Source organism: Mirounga angustirostris, unplaced genomic scaffold (genome assembly GCF_029215605.1).
Source record: "Mirounga angustirostris isolate CCGP_5_RB_7025 unplaced genomic scaffold, mMirAng1.0.hap1 SCAF_2, whole genome shotgun sequence".
Classification (NCBI taxonomy): Eukaryota; Metazoa; Chordata; class Mammalia; order Carnivora; family Phocidae; genus Mirounga; species Mirounga angustirostris.
In genome coordinates this window covers 157,187,042-157,204,204 of record NW_026991710.1, presented here as the reverse complement: position 1 = coordinate 157,204,204, position 17,163 = coordinate 157,187,042, and the positions used below count along the sequence as shown (strand labels likewise).

At 36.0% G+C, this 17,163-nt stretch overlaps 1 protein-coding gene across 1 annotated transcript in view; it reads left to right on the top strand.

The window, feature by feature from the left end:
- Positions 1 to 17,163, top strand: part of ADAM28 (ADAM metallopeptidase domain 28) — an 80,500-nt gene that overhangs the window by 20,511 nt on the left and 42,826 nt on the right. Inside the window, exons 7-10 of the mRNA XM_045879543.3 lie at positions 4,578 to 4,649; positions 5,579 to 5,650; positions 10,262 to 10,431; positions 13,029 to 13,113. Coding sequence (XP_045735499.3) covers positions 4,578 to 4,649; positions 5,579 to 5,650; positions 10,262 to 10,431; positions 13,029 to 13,113 — 399 coding nt within the window. The remainder of the gene's footprint in view (positions 1 to 4,577; positions 4,650 to 5,578; positions 5,651 to 10,261; positions 10,432 to 13,028; positions 13,114 to 17,163) is intronic.

The following is a 17,163-nucleotide window of genomic DNA, read 5'->3' as shown; positions in this document are numbered from 1 at the left end:
AGCCACAGAATACACATTCTTCTCTAGTGCCCATGGAACATTCTCCAGAATAGATCACATCCTAGGTCACAAATCAGGTCTCAACTGGTACCAAAAGATTGGGATCATTCCCTGCCTATTTTCAGACCACAGTGCTTTGAAAAAGAACTCAATCACAAGAGGAAAGTTGGAAAGAACTCAAATACATGGAGGCTAAAGAGCATCCTACTGAAGAATGAATGGATCAGCCAGGATATTAAAGAACAATTAAAAAAAATTCATGGAAACCAATGAAAATGAAAATACAACTATTCAAAATCTTTGGAATACAGCAAAGGCAGTCCTAAGAGGAAAGTATATAGCAATACAAGCCTTTCTCAAGAAACAAGAAAGGTCTCAAATACACAGCCTAACCCTACACCTAAAGGAGCTGGAGAAAGAACAGCAAATAAAGCCTAAACCCAGCAGGAGATGAGAAATCATAAAGATCAGAGCAGAAATCAATGAAATAGAAACCAAAAGAACAGTAGAACAGATCAATGAAACTAGGAACTGGTTCTTTGAAAGAATTAACAAGATTGATAAATCCCTGGCCAGACTTATCAAAAAGAAAAGAGAAAGGACCCAAATCAATAAAGTCATGAATGAAAGAGGAGAGATCACAACCAACACCAAAGGAATATAAACAATTATAAGAACATATTATGAGCAACTCTATGCCAGCAAATTAGATAACCTGGAAGAAATGGATGCATTCATAGAGATGTATCAACTACCACTAAGGAAATATAACCACTAAGGAAATTGAAGCAGTCATCAAAAATCTCCCAACAAACAAAAGCCCAGGGCCAGATGGCTTCCCAGGGGAATTCTACCAAACATTTCAAGAAGAATTAATACTTATTCTTCTGAAACTGTTCCAAAAAATAGAAATGGAAGGCAAACTTCCAAACTCGTTTTATGAGGCCACCATTACCTTGATTCCAAAACCAGACAAAGACCCCATCAAAAAGAATTACAGACCAACATCCTTGATGAACATGGATGCAAAAATTTTTACCAAAATACTATCCAGTAGGATCCAACAGTACATTTAGAGGATTATTCACCACGACCAACTAGGATTTATCCCTGGGCTGCTAGGTTAGTCAACATCCACAAATCAATCAATGTGAGTCAATACATTAATCAAAGAAAGAACAAGAACCATATGATCCTCTCAATAGATGCAGAAAAAGCTTTTGACAAAGTACAGCATCCTTTCTTGATTAAAACTCTTCAGACTATAGGCATAGAGGGTACGTACTTCAATATCATAAAAGCCATCTATGAAAAACCTACAGCGAATATCATTCTCAATGGGGAAAAACTGAGAGCTTTCCCCCTAAGGTCAGGAACACAGCACGGATGTCCACTATCACCACTGCTATTCAACAGAGTATTAGAAGTCCTAGCCACAGCAATCAGTCAACAAAAAGAAATCAAAGACATCCAAATTGGCAAAGAAGAAAACTCTCACTTTTTGCAGATGATATGATACTTTATGTGGAAAACCCAAAAGACTCCACCCAAAACTGCTAGAACGCATACAGGAATTCAGTCAAGTGGCAGGATATAAAATCAATGCACAGAAATTAATGGCATTCCTATACACCCACAACAAGACAGAAGAAAGAGAAATGAAGGAGTTGATCCCATTTACAATTGCACCCAAAACCATAAGATACCTAGGAATAAATCTAACCAAAGAGGCAAAGAATCTGTACTCAGAAAACTATAAAATACTCATGAAAGAAATTGAGGAAGACACAAAGAAATGGAAAAATGTGCCAGGCTCATGGATTGGAAGAACAACTATTGTGAAGATGTCAATGCCACCTAGAGCAATCTACACATTCAATGCAATCCCCATCAAAATACCATCCACTTTTTTCAAGGAAATGGAACAAATAATCTTAAAATATGTATGGAACCACAAAAGACCTCGAATAGCTGGAAGAATGTTGAAAAAGAAAAGCAAAGCTGGCGGCATCACAATTCTGGACTTCAAGCTCTATTACAAAGCTGTCATCATCAAGACAGTATGGTACTGGCACCAAAACAGACACATAGATCAATGGAACAGAATAGAGAGCCCAGAAATGGACCCTCAACTCTATGGTCAACTAATCTTCGACAAAGCAGGAAAGAATGTCCAATGGAAAAAAGACAGTCTCTTCAACAAATGGTGTTGGGAAAATTGGACAGCCACATGCAGAAGAATGAAACTGGACCATTTCCTTACACCACAAAAATAGACTCAAAAGGGTTGAAAGACCTCAATGTGAGACAATCAACATCCTAAAGGAGAACACAGGCAGCAACCTCTTCAACCTTAGCTGTAGCCACTTCTTCCTAGAAACATCGCCAAAGGCAAGGGAAGCAGGGGCAAAAATGAACTATTGGGACTTCATCAAGATAAAAAGCTTTTGCACAGCAAAGGAAAAAGTCAACAAAACCAAAAGACAAGCGACAGAATGGGAGAAGATATTTGCAAATGACATATCAGATAAAGGGCTAGCATCCAAAATCTATAAAGAACTTATCAAACTCAACACCCAAAGAACAAATGATCCAATCAAGAAATGGGCAGAAGACATGAACAGACATTTTTCCAAAGAAGACATCCAAATGGCCAACGGACACATGAAAAAATGTTCAACATTGCTCAGCATCAGGGAAATCCAAATCAAACCTCAGTGAGATATCACCTCACACCAGTCAGAATGGCTAAAATTAACAAGTCAGGAAATGACATATGTTGGCGGGGATGTGGAGAAAGGGGAACCCTCCTACACTGTTGGTGGGAATGCAAGCTGGTGCAGCCACTCTGGAAAACAGTATGGAGGTTCCTCAAAAAGTTGAAAATAGAGCTACCATACGATCCAGCTATTGCACTACAGGGTATTTACCCCAAAGATACAAATGTAGGGATCTGAAGGGGTATGTGCCCCCCAATGTTTACAGCAGCAATGTCCACATACCAAGCTATGGAAAGAGCCCAGATGTCCAATGACAGATTAATGGATAAAGAAGAAGTGGTATATATATACGATGGAATATTATGCAGCCATCAAAATGAATGAAATCTTGCCATTTGCAACGACGTGGTTGGAACTGGAGGGTATTATGCTGAGCGAAATTAGTCAATCAGAGAAAGACATGTATGATATGACCTCACTGATATGAGGATGTCTTAATCTCAGGAGACAAACTGAGGGTTGCTATAGTGGTGAGGGATGGAAGGGATGGGGTGGCTGGGTGATAGACATTGGGGAGGGTATGTGCTATGGTGAGTGCTGTGAATTGTGTAAGACTTTTGAATCACTGAAACAAATAATACATTATGTGTAAAAAAAAAAAGAAGAAAATAGCAGGAAGGGAAAAATGAAGGGGGTAATCGGAGGGGGAGACGAACATGAGAGACTATGGACTCTGATAAACAAACTGAGGGTTCTAGAGGGTAGGGGTTTGGGGGAACGGGTTAGCTGGTGATGGGTATTAAAGAGGGCATGTAATGAAATGAGCAGTGGGTGTTATACACAAACAATGAATCATGGAACACTACATCAAAAACTAATGATGTAATGTATGGTGATTAACCATATATTACATAAAAAAAAAAAAAAAAAAAATACAACCACCTCTGGGGCCCCTGGGTGGCTCACTCTGTTGAGCATCGGACTCTTGGTTTTGGCTGAGGTTATGATCTCAGGGTCATGGGATCAAGCTCTGAGTCAGGCTCCATGCTCAGCATGGAGTCCGCCTGAGATTCTCTCTCTCCCTCTTCTTCTGCCTCCCCCCACCACCACTCATGCTCCCTTTCTCTCTCTCTCAAATAAATAAATAAAATCTTTAAAAAAAGATAAGCACTTCCAGAAATGTAACATAATAAACTTTGATAGTTTATTATTTAGTATGAATAATGTATCTGCTACGTTTCAATGGAACAATCCACTGTGAAATATGTCTTTTGTTGTTTTGTTTTGTTTGGTGAAGAAAAAGGAACAGAAAATAGGGAAGCTTGGAATGTGGGAAAGAGATCCACCTCTGCCTGAGGAGAAGAGAGCCATGGGGAAGAAACATTGGTGCCATGGGGGCTCTGGGCATTGCACTGTTTCTAAGGAAGGGGGTGCTCACTGAGAGAGGGATAAAAGGCTACTTAAAGCCACCACCACCACCACCATCAGCAAAAACAACAACAAGAAAACACTAGGAGGATGCTGAAGTCAGAGTTTCTCTATTTCATGACAGGATAGTGGAGAAAGTCCATTGTTCAAAAAATCTGAAAACTTTGGTTTTAGTTCCAGCACATGTGCAATCATTTAAATTCTGTCAAAATGGAGTCAGACTAGAATTTCACTCATGTCCCTTCTAGCTCTGATATTCTGAACTTCATTATAGATAATTTTGCTTGGTTAGAGTTAAAACGGTAATGTTGTTTTCCTTTATTGCCAGATATCAACCAATCTTTTCTAAAATTACACATTTCAAATAAAAGAATGACTCTTGAGGAGAATGATGTTGTTCAGTAATTTTCCTTTTTATATTTATTACAGAAATCCAAAGACCAGAAGGGTCCAGAGCATAAGAAATACATAGAATATTATTTGGTGCTGGATAATGGTGAGGTAATTATAATGGATAAGTGTGTCTTTTAAAATCCCCTTCTACATGAATTTATTATGGGAAATATTAAACATATGGGTCAATTTTGAAATATCATGAATATGAGCTATTCCTTTTTGTGAATTGTTCTGATCCTAGGAAATTTGACATATAATTGGACTGATATGATTTTTCCTTCTCAGGAATGTGCACCTGATATGATATGCATAAAGTGAATTTTTTTGCATTTTATCCTCTCTTATATTATTGTATCCAAACTTAGTTTCCAATTAAATTCCTTTGTCATTTTGTCTTTCATTAAGCAGTTAAATCACTGGTAAGTTAGAATTTATCTTCATCAGAGAGTGGTAAATGTACAAGACTGATGAATGGAATTTTCTGAAAAAGACATTTTTTGGTAATAGTCATTGTTTATATTATTTACAAGAATGTATTTTCAAATACTGGAAAACTAAGGTTCACATGTATGATCTCAAAAGGGAAAGCTTTGCACTATGATAATATGATAAGTTAATTTGTTCAGGCCCAAAGCTTGACCTCTCATTATAATACATTCATTTATCATTTATCATTCATATATATAAATAAGCTATTCCTTGCACGAATTCTGCACAGCTTGTGAAACCATGGCATTTAGATGAGAATATATTTGTAGTAATTCCTTAAAACTTTACACTGAGCTACTACTTCAGGGGTAAAACATCATCTCTACTCTGAAAGTACTTCAATTTAGCTAAAGAAATAAGGGAGCATTTTGCTTCTATCTTTTAACTGTTAACTTTTATAACTGTTTATTAATTATAACCACTGATAAGCAAAATAAACTGAAGTTACTTTTTTATTTTTTTTACCTTCCAATTATATTCATTTCTGTCAGTACCCATATTTTGTCATGGTTGTGTTTTTTTGTTTGTGTTTTTTTTTTTTCCAGTTTAAAAAGTACAGTGAAGATCCAGAGGAAATAAGAAAGAGGGTGTTTGAAATGGCCAACTATGTCAACATGGTATGGTATACTTCAAGTGCAATTTTAACAATTTGTGAGGCGGTGTCATTGGGTGTATCTATGAATGCTCATGAAGCAGGGAAAGAAAGTCAATACTCCTAAGGTTAATACTGTTGATTGGTTCTTGAAATTTTGCTACTTAATTGAATATTAATATTACATGATAGAGATGTTTCTTACCTACTTGCCACACAACTCTCAGACTGATGAAGGTATAAAAAATGGTTTTGTTTGAATTGGTTTTTTTGTTTTGTTTTTCTAAAGCCTGGGGAGACAGCACTGACCAGCAAATCCCAACAGAAAGCCAATCTATGGGAGATTATGGGGAAACAAACAAAATCAGCCAAACTCTGGCACAGTAATATCTTTCAATACATCATCTCATTGAATCTTCAAAACAACTCTGAGATATTCCTAAACCTAATTTATAGCTAAAGAATTAAATTCTGGGAAGCAAAGTAACTTGCCTAAAATCACAAAGTTGGGAAATGGTAGAGATAAGATTTGAACTTGGATTGGTTGGATTTCAAAGTCCATTTCAATTGGAAAGATGTTGATTTCAAAGTCCATTTCAACTGGAAAAATTAGATGATTTTGTCATCTAACAAAATCTTTTAAAAATGATTTCTGTATCCCTTCTATTTAAATCTAATTGTTAGTGTCTTGTTAGTTGAACATACAGTTAGTCTGCCTACTTACATGAGTGAGTCACTTTGTGGTAGCCTGCAAGTTCTCTAAGGACAGAGAGAAAATGAAGGTGGATTTAATGACCAACATCATCCCTATCTCATCTTCTCACCACAAAGATCATTCTGACTCCTCTTAAAGAACCCCAAGAACTGGCCATATTTATTGAACATCTTTGTGACAGGAAATTTTCTAGGTGACAGAAATTAAGTGAGGAATAAAACTGACAAATATCCCTTCAAGGAGTTTACATTCTTGTTCAAGATGAACATAAACACACCAAATAAAGAGAATATAGGATGGTGACTATAAGTGCTATAAAAAAATAAAGCAGCTTAAAAATAAAGAGATAGAGAGGTTCATCTTGGGTGCTATGTTAAATAGGAAAGCTCAAGTCCAGAGTGTCCAAGTTGACATTTGAGTAGGGAAAGGAAGGGAGATAAGAGTCTGACTCTAGGGGAGGTTGTGCAAGGCAGAGTGAGGTTCTGAGAACAGAACCTAGATTGTCATATTTGAGGAACAGTGGGATGGCCATTGTGGCTGGCATGCAGTAAGCCAGGGAAAGGGTGGGAGCAAATGACATCTGACAGGTAGCAGTGGTCAGAACCTGCAGCTCCTGGTAGGCCTGTGTAAGGACTTTGTTATTCTTCACAAGCAAGGAAGACATTGGAGAGCCTGAGCTGAGGTGTAACATGTTCAGATGTGTATTCTTAAAAGATTATCTTGGCCATTATGTTGGAAATAAACTGAAGGAAAGCAATTGGCAGAAGGTAGGGGAATTATTCCCTAATTCAGGGCAAGAGATGATGGTGGCTTGAGAAAAAGCAGTGGTATTGGATCTATTGAGAATAGCTGATTTCTGGATAGAGTACACAGGGTAGATGAGGTAGATGAGAGATAAGAAGTATAAGAAAAGGGAAAGAGTCAAGTGACATCAAGGATTTGGACCTGAGCAACTTTAAGGATGGGTAACATGGTGGGGGATAATGACTCAGAGGGAAGATGAGGATTTCCATTTTGAACACATTCGCTTTGAGATATCTTTTTGTATAGAGATTTCCAGGGGCACATCATTATGTTGTATACCTAAAACTAATATAATGCTATATGTAAATTATATCTCAACAAAAATATTATTGTTTCTTAGTGGGGGTGGCAATGGCAGTGGATTGCTAATTTTTATTAAAAGTGTTCTATGACTAAGTAATTTTTTAAAATGTGTACATGTTTCATTTATACATTTATACATTTTTATATTTAAGAAATGAAAAATTAGAGACTTTACATTTCAAAAATCAGAGAAATAATACTAGGAAATTTCCCTGAGATGAGGGGTAGACATGTCCATATTGACAATGCCCTCCACATGTCTAGCACCTAGTAACATGTGTCAGGTTATATCATTGTAAACTTTTGGATCATTAAAGATTAAAGAGAAGATTCATGGATGCAAAAAAAAAAAAAAAAGATTTCCAGGTGAAAATGTTAGATATACAAGATTGATTGGAGTTCAGGGGCTAGGTCTGGGTGGAGATATAAATCCATGTCTTTAACACATACAGAATGGCATATGACATGGATCAGCAAACTGTAGCTTGTGGGCCAGATCTGACCTGCTGCCTTTTTAAAAGTAGCTTTAATGAAACATAGCCACACCCATTTGTTTACACATTGTCTAAGGCTGTTTTCCTGTTACAGTGCCAGTGGTGGTGAGTAGTTACCACAGAGACCACGCAGCCTCAAAGTCTGAAGCATTTTCTGTGGCTCTTTACAGAATAAGCTTACCAATCCTGGTATAAGAGAACCAAAGGAGTAGGCATAGATTAGTAGAAAAAAGACTGAGAACAGGTCCTTGAAGTTCTTCTTTGAGGAGAGATCAAAGTGCAGGAGAAAATGACAGAGACCAATAAAGCGTAGACAATGAGCTTTGAGAAAAATCAGGGGATAGTGTTGTTCTGGAAGCTCCCTGAAACAAAAATCTATCAAAGGAAGAAATGATCAATGATGTTAGATGCTTCTGAGGATTGAGGATTGGCCATTGGATTTAACAGAGTAGAAGTTATTAGTCACCTGGATGATGCAAGTTTCTGTAGAGTGTAAGAGGACAAGCATGATTAGAGTGAGTCCAATGAGAATAGGAAGTAGAACTAGAGACAACAGATACAGAAAATTCTCTTCAGAAGTTTTGCTATAAATGGAAGCAGAGAAATGGGAAATAAGTGAAAGGGAGAGGGGTCATAAAAGTCGTCCCCCAAGCATGATGGGTCATCCTTTTTATGCTGATGGGAATTATTCTGTGGAAAGCTAAGCATAGAATTGCAAGGAAGATGGAAGAATTGCTGGAATAATCTCCTTGACCTGGGAAGAGGTCGGAGATCTAGTGCATGAGTGGAGAAGTTGGCCTTAGGCATGCAGCATTCATTCATATAGTAAAGAAGGGGAGGTATATGTTGTTTGAAGTAGGCCAGTAGGCAGACAGTGGTGGGAGCTTGTGGATATTCTCTTCTGGTTGTTTCTATACTCTGAGTGAATTTGGAAGCAGGGGCATCTGCTCAAAGTGAGGTTTTAATAGAAAGTGTCACAATTTCTAAAAGAGAAGAGTGAGCATGGAAAAAATGTGCAGAAGCCTCTGGGAGTAAATGGATTTTGGAAATGCAGCAGGTTTGCTCAGACTGGTAAAGACCACTTGAGGTTAGTAGTCATGGCTTCCAAGTGAAAGCAGTCAGCATAGTGTGCTCTCTCCTTTGTTCTGGGGCATGGTGCAGGAGAGACATAGGGAGGAATTGTTTTAACCAGGATCGAAGTTTTGTCAGGTGGGTCAAATAAAGAAAGAACGGAAGAGGGAATTTGAGGGAATCATCAAGGGGAGGGTTTTAATCTAGTTAGGTTCTGACTTTTCTTTTGATGATAGTTGCATTCCTCAATGCTTTTATTGTTTTCCAAACTACTTAAACCATTTCTTCAGGTTTCTCAGCAGGAAGCTGCCCCATGAGAAAACCTGTCACTGTGCAGGTTTTTTTCCCAGCTTTATTGCGATATAATTGGCATATAACACTGTGTGAATTTAAGGGGTCCAGTGTGTTGATTTGATATACTTACTTGCAAAATGATTTCTGCCATAGGTTAGCTAACACCTCCATTGCATCACATAGTTGCCGTTGCTTTTTTGTGATGAGAGCATTTAAAAATTATTCTCACCAATCTTAAAGTAATTAAGACGGTATTATTACTATCACTACCAAGCTGTACATTAGATCCCCAGAGCTCATTCATCTAATAACTGGAAGTTTATCTGACCAACACTGTGCAGTTTTGTAAACTATAGTAGCAATTTAAACTTTTGTTTTTAGAGTAAACATATTGTCTTATAAGATTAATTCATTATTTCTAAAGATTATCCTATGTGCATTATAGATTATTTGGTTCAGTCCAGGTTTAAGAATTAGAGGACCACTTACTTTATTGTGACTCACAGATGCAGGACTTTTTCATATAGCATGTTCCTTTCCCAGTGTCCAAACCAGTACTGGATCAACCTTGCTAATTCTGAAATGTTATTACTCTGAGAACATTGCAAAGCATTTGAATAAATACACACAAGTTGAAGTGATAATAATGAACTACTAACAGAAAATTATAATGTTTCTTGAGGTTGCAAGAAAGAGAAGTTTGTTTCAATAGGCACTTTTCTCCAAAAAAAAAAAAAAAAGAGTTTTCACACTGAATTATCTAAGGGTGTCTGTCTTGCCTAAACAGGATTGCTAGCATCTGTGAAAAGAGGTAGTAACTTCCATTTCACAAGTATGTTTGGAAAGTTTTTATAGTGCTGCTATTAATAAGTTCAAAAATCTACAGTACATTGAAAATATTGAAAGATAATATCACCATTATGTAGTTCCTTTGACATGTATTCTCTTTGGACAGCTTTACAAAAAGCTCAATACTCATGTGGCCTTAGTTGGTATGGAAATCTGGAATGATGAGGATAAAATAAAGATAACCCCAAATGCAAGCTTCACCTTGGAAAATTTTTCTAAATGGAGGGGAAGTGTCCTCCTCCGAAGAAAACATCATGATATTGCTCAGTTAATCACGTATGTATAGATTTTCCCCTTTGTATGTTAAATGGTATTTAGCATAGAAACTTTCCAAAGCCTTGGCAAGGCAAGTGGTATCTCAGGGGTTAGGGTAAGAGGAAGTGGCTTACACAATGGGGTTGGAAGTTTAAAAAGTACTCGTTTGAATATTATGGTGAATAGGCTCTTACCTTTGTTACAAGTATTTCTTTTTCTTTCATTTTTAAAGAAAAGCTAACAATTTAGCAATGATTCATCAGAATTTTGTCTGTTTTGATTAGGTATACAGAAACAAAAGATAGGTTTAGATAATGGCAAGAGAAATTTCGATTCAATGTTTTTAAAAGAGCTGATTAGCTTTAAGCACTAGTCAGGACAAACTTCTAGGATTGAAAGAAAATTGCATATTATATTCTAATCCCACACCTCTACCATCCTGCTGAAATGACTAATTTAAAAAGAAAAAACCCAGGAAGTAAATCTGGTGACTATAGATTAGACAAGACTGCTGAGCATATGCCTCAAAAGAAATCAAGAAAATTGCAGCTGGAATCAGATATAAGGAAGAAGCAAGAAGTGACTTAAAATTATTCAAGTTTTACTTCCTAAGAAAACAGGAGTTGTTATAGGAAATAAGAATTAATTAATATTCTGTGTAGTTATCTACTACACATAACATATCAGCCCACAACTTCCTGACTTAAAATAAATCTTCTTAAGTGTCTGGTTCCTTGCCTGGTATGGCTGGAGCATGGGCGCTGGGTTGGTCATCTCTGCATAAACAGCTTTCATGTGGCTAACTAGGACTGCCTCCAGCATGGCAGTCTCAGGGTTCTGGAGATCTTGCAAGGTGACTAGTTTTCCCCCAGAAGAAGCATTCTAAGAGGACCAAGAGAAAGCTTCAAGACGTCCATGACTGAAGCTTAGAAATTGCACAGTGTCTACTAGGTATTTATCCAAAGGATACAAAAATAATGATTCAGTGGGGCACCTGCACCCCAGTGTTTATAGTAACAGTGTCCACAACAGCCAAAATATCGAAAGAGCCCAGATGTCCATCGACAGATGAATGTATAAAGAAGATGTGATATATATATATACACACAATGGAATATTACTCAACCATTGAAAAGAAAGAAATCTTGCCATTTGCAACTATGTGGATAGAACTAGAGTGTATTATGCTAAGTGAAATAAGTCAGTCGGAGAAAGACAAATACCATATGATTTCATTCATATGTGGAGTTTAAGAAACAAAATAGATGAACATAGGGGAAGGGAAAGAAAGGTAAAATAAAATGAAAACAGAGAGGGAGGCAAACTGTAAGAGACTCTTAACTATAGGGAACAAACTTAGGGTTGCTGGAGGGGAGGTGATTGGGGGATGGGGCAATTGGGTGATTGGCATTAAAGAGGGCACAAAATGGCAATCCAGTATAAAAAGATATGATGGAAGGAAATAACTGTCCTTTCACTTGTAAACTGAAAGTCATAGCCTTTACCTGACAAATTAACAAAAGGTATATATCTATACCTGGCATAACCAGGTAAGAACCTTGTGGTACAGCTATACTCTACCCACTGAAAACAGGAACCAAAATAGTTAACTCCATAATGGGAGAAGATTTTATTTATTATAAATGAGCTGGTAGTGAGTATTAAACCCACACAAATGCAGACTTAAGTAATTTTATAATATAATTTTTAAAGAGGATATAAATGCCATGAATCTTTAAAATATGTATAATGCAAAATACCACTTCAAAATAACAGATATCTGAGAACTTTCCAAAGGAAATGTAAAGTGGGAACAAGTTCTCTAATTTTCCTTATTTTGCATGGCAAAATTAATACTCTCATTCTTGAGGATGATAACCGGGAAAATATAAGTTCAACTTTTTATGTAAATGCATCTACTAAGGGAATTTTTAAAATAATGCATTCTTTGCAAATTACTAAAGACAAACCAGGGCTAGGATCTTGAACAGATAGCAGAATAATAACAAAGGCAGCACATGAAATCACTACAAATTGAAAGAAAAACAAAATGAACAAAACTAAAAAATAAAATTAAAATTACAAAAGACCAAACCAATTGTTTATGCAAATAAATGCAAGTGGTTCAAATTCCTTTTCAGTAACAAATATTTCAATAACATAAGTGCTTCAGTAACACAAATACGTTCAGAATGGGCCCAAATTCCAAATCCCACTATAGCTAAAACAGTGCTAAAAGAGAACAAAAGTAAATAGATATAAAAATGTATGAGAGAAAAATATAAATTAAAACAAAGCACATGTGATAATACTAATATACAAATATGTATATATACATATATTATAATAAATAATAAAAAATAATAAAATATATTTAATATTTTATGTATATATAAAATATTAAAAAGGTGTTTATATCCAGGTGCTTATATTTAGGTGATATGACAACCATTGCATATAAAAAAAGCCTAATTCAATTTCAAAAACTGAAGGAAATATTTAAGTTATTATTCACAATGAGAGTTTCTCTATTAACTGTTTAGAGTTCTGGATTGTCTATAGAACATATAGTTGAGAGTCATAAATTGTTATATCATTTTTTTTTTTCTTTCTTGCAGAGCAACAAAACTTTCTGGAACAACCGTGGGCCTTGCTTTCATGTCTACAATGTGCTCTCCTTATCATTCTGTTGGCATAGTTCAGGTTTGTTTGAAGATAAATAGTTGGTTCTACAATTCAAGTGTGTCAAATGCTCTTTTTTCTGAATCATGTAGTTTTTTGTTGTTGTTGTTGTTGATATGGTAAATAACATGGATTGAATTTCAAATCTTGAAACAGTCTTGCATATCCAGTATAAACCCAGCATGGTCATTATCTTTTTTATATCTTGCTGGATGCAACAAGCTAACATATCTTGAGGATTTCTATATTCCATATAATCATGAGGGATATTAGCCTGTAGTTGTCTTTTCCTGTTACGTGTTTTTCAGGTTTTGTTATTAGGGTAAATCTGGTCACATAAAATGATATATTCCCAACTCTTCAATTTTCTGGAATGTCTTAACAAAATTGACATTATTCCTTCCTAAAATATTTGGTGCAATTCATCAGTAAAACCATATGGGTCTGGCATTGTCCTTATGGAAAGGTTTTTAACTACAAATACAATTTCTTCCATAGATACAGGACTGTTCAGGTTATTTATCTTTTCTTGAATGAGACTTGGCAATTTGTATCTTTAAGGAAAGTGTCCATTTCATTTAAGTTGGCATAAATTTGTTGATGATATTCCTATAATATCCTTTTTTTTATATCTGTAGAATTTTTTATATCTGTAGTGATGTCCTCTCTCATTCATGATATTAGTAATTTACGTCTTTTTCTCATGGTCAGTCTCACTAAGAGTTTATTAATTTTATTCATTTCTAAGACCTCTTTTGTTTTATTGATGCTCTGTGGTTTTCCTTCTTTCAGTTTAATTGATTTCTGCTCTTCTCTTGATTATTGAATTTCTTTTGCTTTCTTTGCATTTAATTTGTTCTTTTTTTTTTCTACTACTTAAGGGAGAATATTAGATCATTCATTTGAGACTTCTTCTTTTCAAATGTAAACATTTAATGCATAAATTTCCTGCCATGCACTGCTTTAGCTGAACCCATCATATTTAGATATGTGTGTTTCATTCAGTTAAAAATATTTTCTAATTTCTTTTTTGATCTCCTTTTTGATTCATGTATTATTTAGAAGTGTACTGTAATAATTTCCATTATGGTTTTTTTTTAGTTTCGTGTTGTTATGATCTGCATATTCATTTGCTAGGGCTGCCATAACAAAATACCCCAGAGTGCATGGCTTAAATAACAGAAATGTATTTTCTGAGTTTTGGAGGTTAAAAACCCAAGATCCAGATGTTGGTAGGTTTGGTTTCTCCTAAGGTCTCCCCCGTTGGCTTGCAGATGGCCACCTTTTTGCTGTGTCCTCACGTGGCTTTTCCTCTGTGCACACATCCCTTCCTCTTTAGTCCTGTTGGATTAGGGCCCCAGGAGTATAGTCTCATTTAACCTTAATAATCTCCTCAGAAGCCCTATCTCCAAATACAGTCACATTGGTGGTTAAGGCTTCAACATATAAATTGGAATGTGTGTGGGGGGGGGGCACAATTCAGTCCATAATAGTCTAGGAACATACTTAGTAGAATTTCAATATTTTTAAACTTTTTGAGGTTTGTTCTTGGTCAGTACTGCATATGAACTTGAAAAAGAATATCTTCTGCTGTTATTGGATGGAGCATTCTGTAATTGTCAAGTTAACTTATAGTGTTGTTCAGTTCTTTTGAATCATTGATGTAGAAAGAGTAGTTAAGTATCCAAGTATAATTGTAGATTTGTCTATTCTTTCAAATCTGTAAGTTTTCACTTCATGTATTTTGAAGCTCTGTTGTTAAGCAAATACACAAATAGAGTTGTCATGTCTTTTTGGAGAATTAATCCATTTATTATTTCATGTTCCTCTTTTTTCCTGAAATATTCCTGTTATGAAGTCTACCTTGTCTGTTATCATTATAGTTACTCCAACATTTGTGGCTAAAGTTTGCTTGATACAACCTTTTCCTTACTTGTATTTTTAGCATATATTTTTCTCTACATTTAAAGGTTTCTTGTAGACAGTATATACTTGGGTTTTACTTTTTATCTAATCTGACAATTTCTGTCTTTTATTTGGTGTATTTAAATCATTTATATGTAATATAATTATTGATATTGTTGAACTAAAATCTTCCATTTTGCTAGATCTTTGCTATTCCATCTATTCTATATTTTTCTACCCTCTTTAGGATTGAGGATTTTTGAAAATAATTTCATTTATTTCCATTATTAGCTTTTCATTTTTATCTCTCTTTATTTTTAATGGTTGCCTTTGTTTATTATATACCTCCGCTTGTCTGTTTTTACCTTGAAATACTCTTGTCCTCAGCGTGACTGGGTGGTGCTGTCAGTTAAGCATCAGACACCTGGTTTCATCTCAGGTCATGATCTAAGGGTTGTGAGATCGAGCCCCACATTGGGCTCCATGCTCAGCATGGAGTCTGCTTAAGACTCTCTCCCTCTGCCCCTCCTCCCTGCACTCTCTCCCTCTCTCTCTCTAAAAAAATAAATAAAATCTTAAGAAAAAAGAAATATTCTTGAGCTGCTTCACATGTAGTATAAGGATATTATAGGAGTATACCTCTAATTACTCCCTTTGATTTTTTGTGCTATTGTTATCATATGCTTAACTTTACATACATTAAAAATACACAACATATTGTTACTAATTTTTCTTAGTCTTTCTCAATGCAATTTAAAATAAGAAAAAAATAGTATTATGCTTATCTTATCTTTACCTACACTCACCTTTATCACATTCCCAACACTCTCCACTGCTTTTTTTAACACTCTCCATTTTTTTTGATCTTTTTTATTTTTATTTTTTTAACTTTATTTTACTATGTTATGTTAATCACCATACATTACATCATTAGTTTTTGATGACTGTTCCATGATTCATTGTTTGCATAAAACCCCAGTGCTCCATTCAATAAGTGCTCTCTTTAACCCATCACCAGGCTAACCCATCCCCCCATTGCCCTCCCCTCTAGAACCCTCAGTTTGTTTCTCAGAGTCCATAGTCTCTCATGGTTCGTCTCCCCCTCCGGTTTCCCCCCGATCATTTTTCCCTTCCTACTATCTTTTTGTTGTTGTTGTTGTTGACATATAATGTATTATTTGTTTCAGAGGTACAGGTCTCTGATTCAACAGTCTTACACAATTCACAGCACTCACCATAGCACATACCCTCCCCAATGTCTATCACCCAGCCACCCCATCCCTCCCACCCCACCCCCCACTCCAGCAACCCTCAGTTTGCTTCCTGAGATTAAGAATTTCTCATATCAGTGAGGTCATATGATACATGTCTTTCTCTGATTGACTTATTTCGCTTAGCATAATACCCTCCAGTTCCATCCACATCGTTGCAAATGGCCAGATTTCTGGGGTTTTGGGGATGGCTGCATAATATTCCATTGTATATATATATACCACCTCTTCTTTATCCATTCATCTGTTGATGGACGTCGTGGCTCTTTCCATAGTTTGGCTGTTATGGACATTGCTGCTATAAACATTGGGGTGCACATACCCCTTCAGATCCCTACATTTGTATCTTTGGGGTAAATACCCAGTAGTACAATTGCTGGGTCGTATGGTAGCTCTACTGTCAACTTTTTGAGGAACCTCCATAATGTTTTCCAGAGTGGCTGCACCAGCTTGCATTCCCACCAACAGTGTAGGAGGGTTCCCCTTTCTCTGCATCCTCGCCAACATCTGTCATTTCCTGACTTGTTAATTTTAGCCATTCTGACTGGTGTGAGGTGGCATCTCATTGAGGTTTTGATTTGGAATTCCCTGATGCCGAGGGATGTTGAGCACTTTTTCATGTGTCTGTTGGCCATTTGGATGTCTTCTTTGGAAAAATGTCTGTTCATGTCTTCTGCCCATTTCTTGATTGGATTACTTGTTTTTTGGGTATTGAGTTTGATAAGTTCTTTATAGATTTTGGATACTAGCCCTTTATCTGATATGTCATTTGCAAATATTTTCTCCCATTCTATCGGTTGTCTTTTGATTTTGTTGACTGTTTCCTTTGCTGTGCAAAAGCTTTTTATCTTGATGAAGTCCCAATAGTTCATTTTTCCCCTTGCTTCCCTTGCCT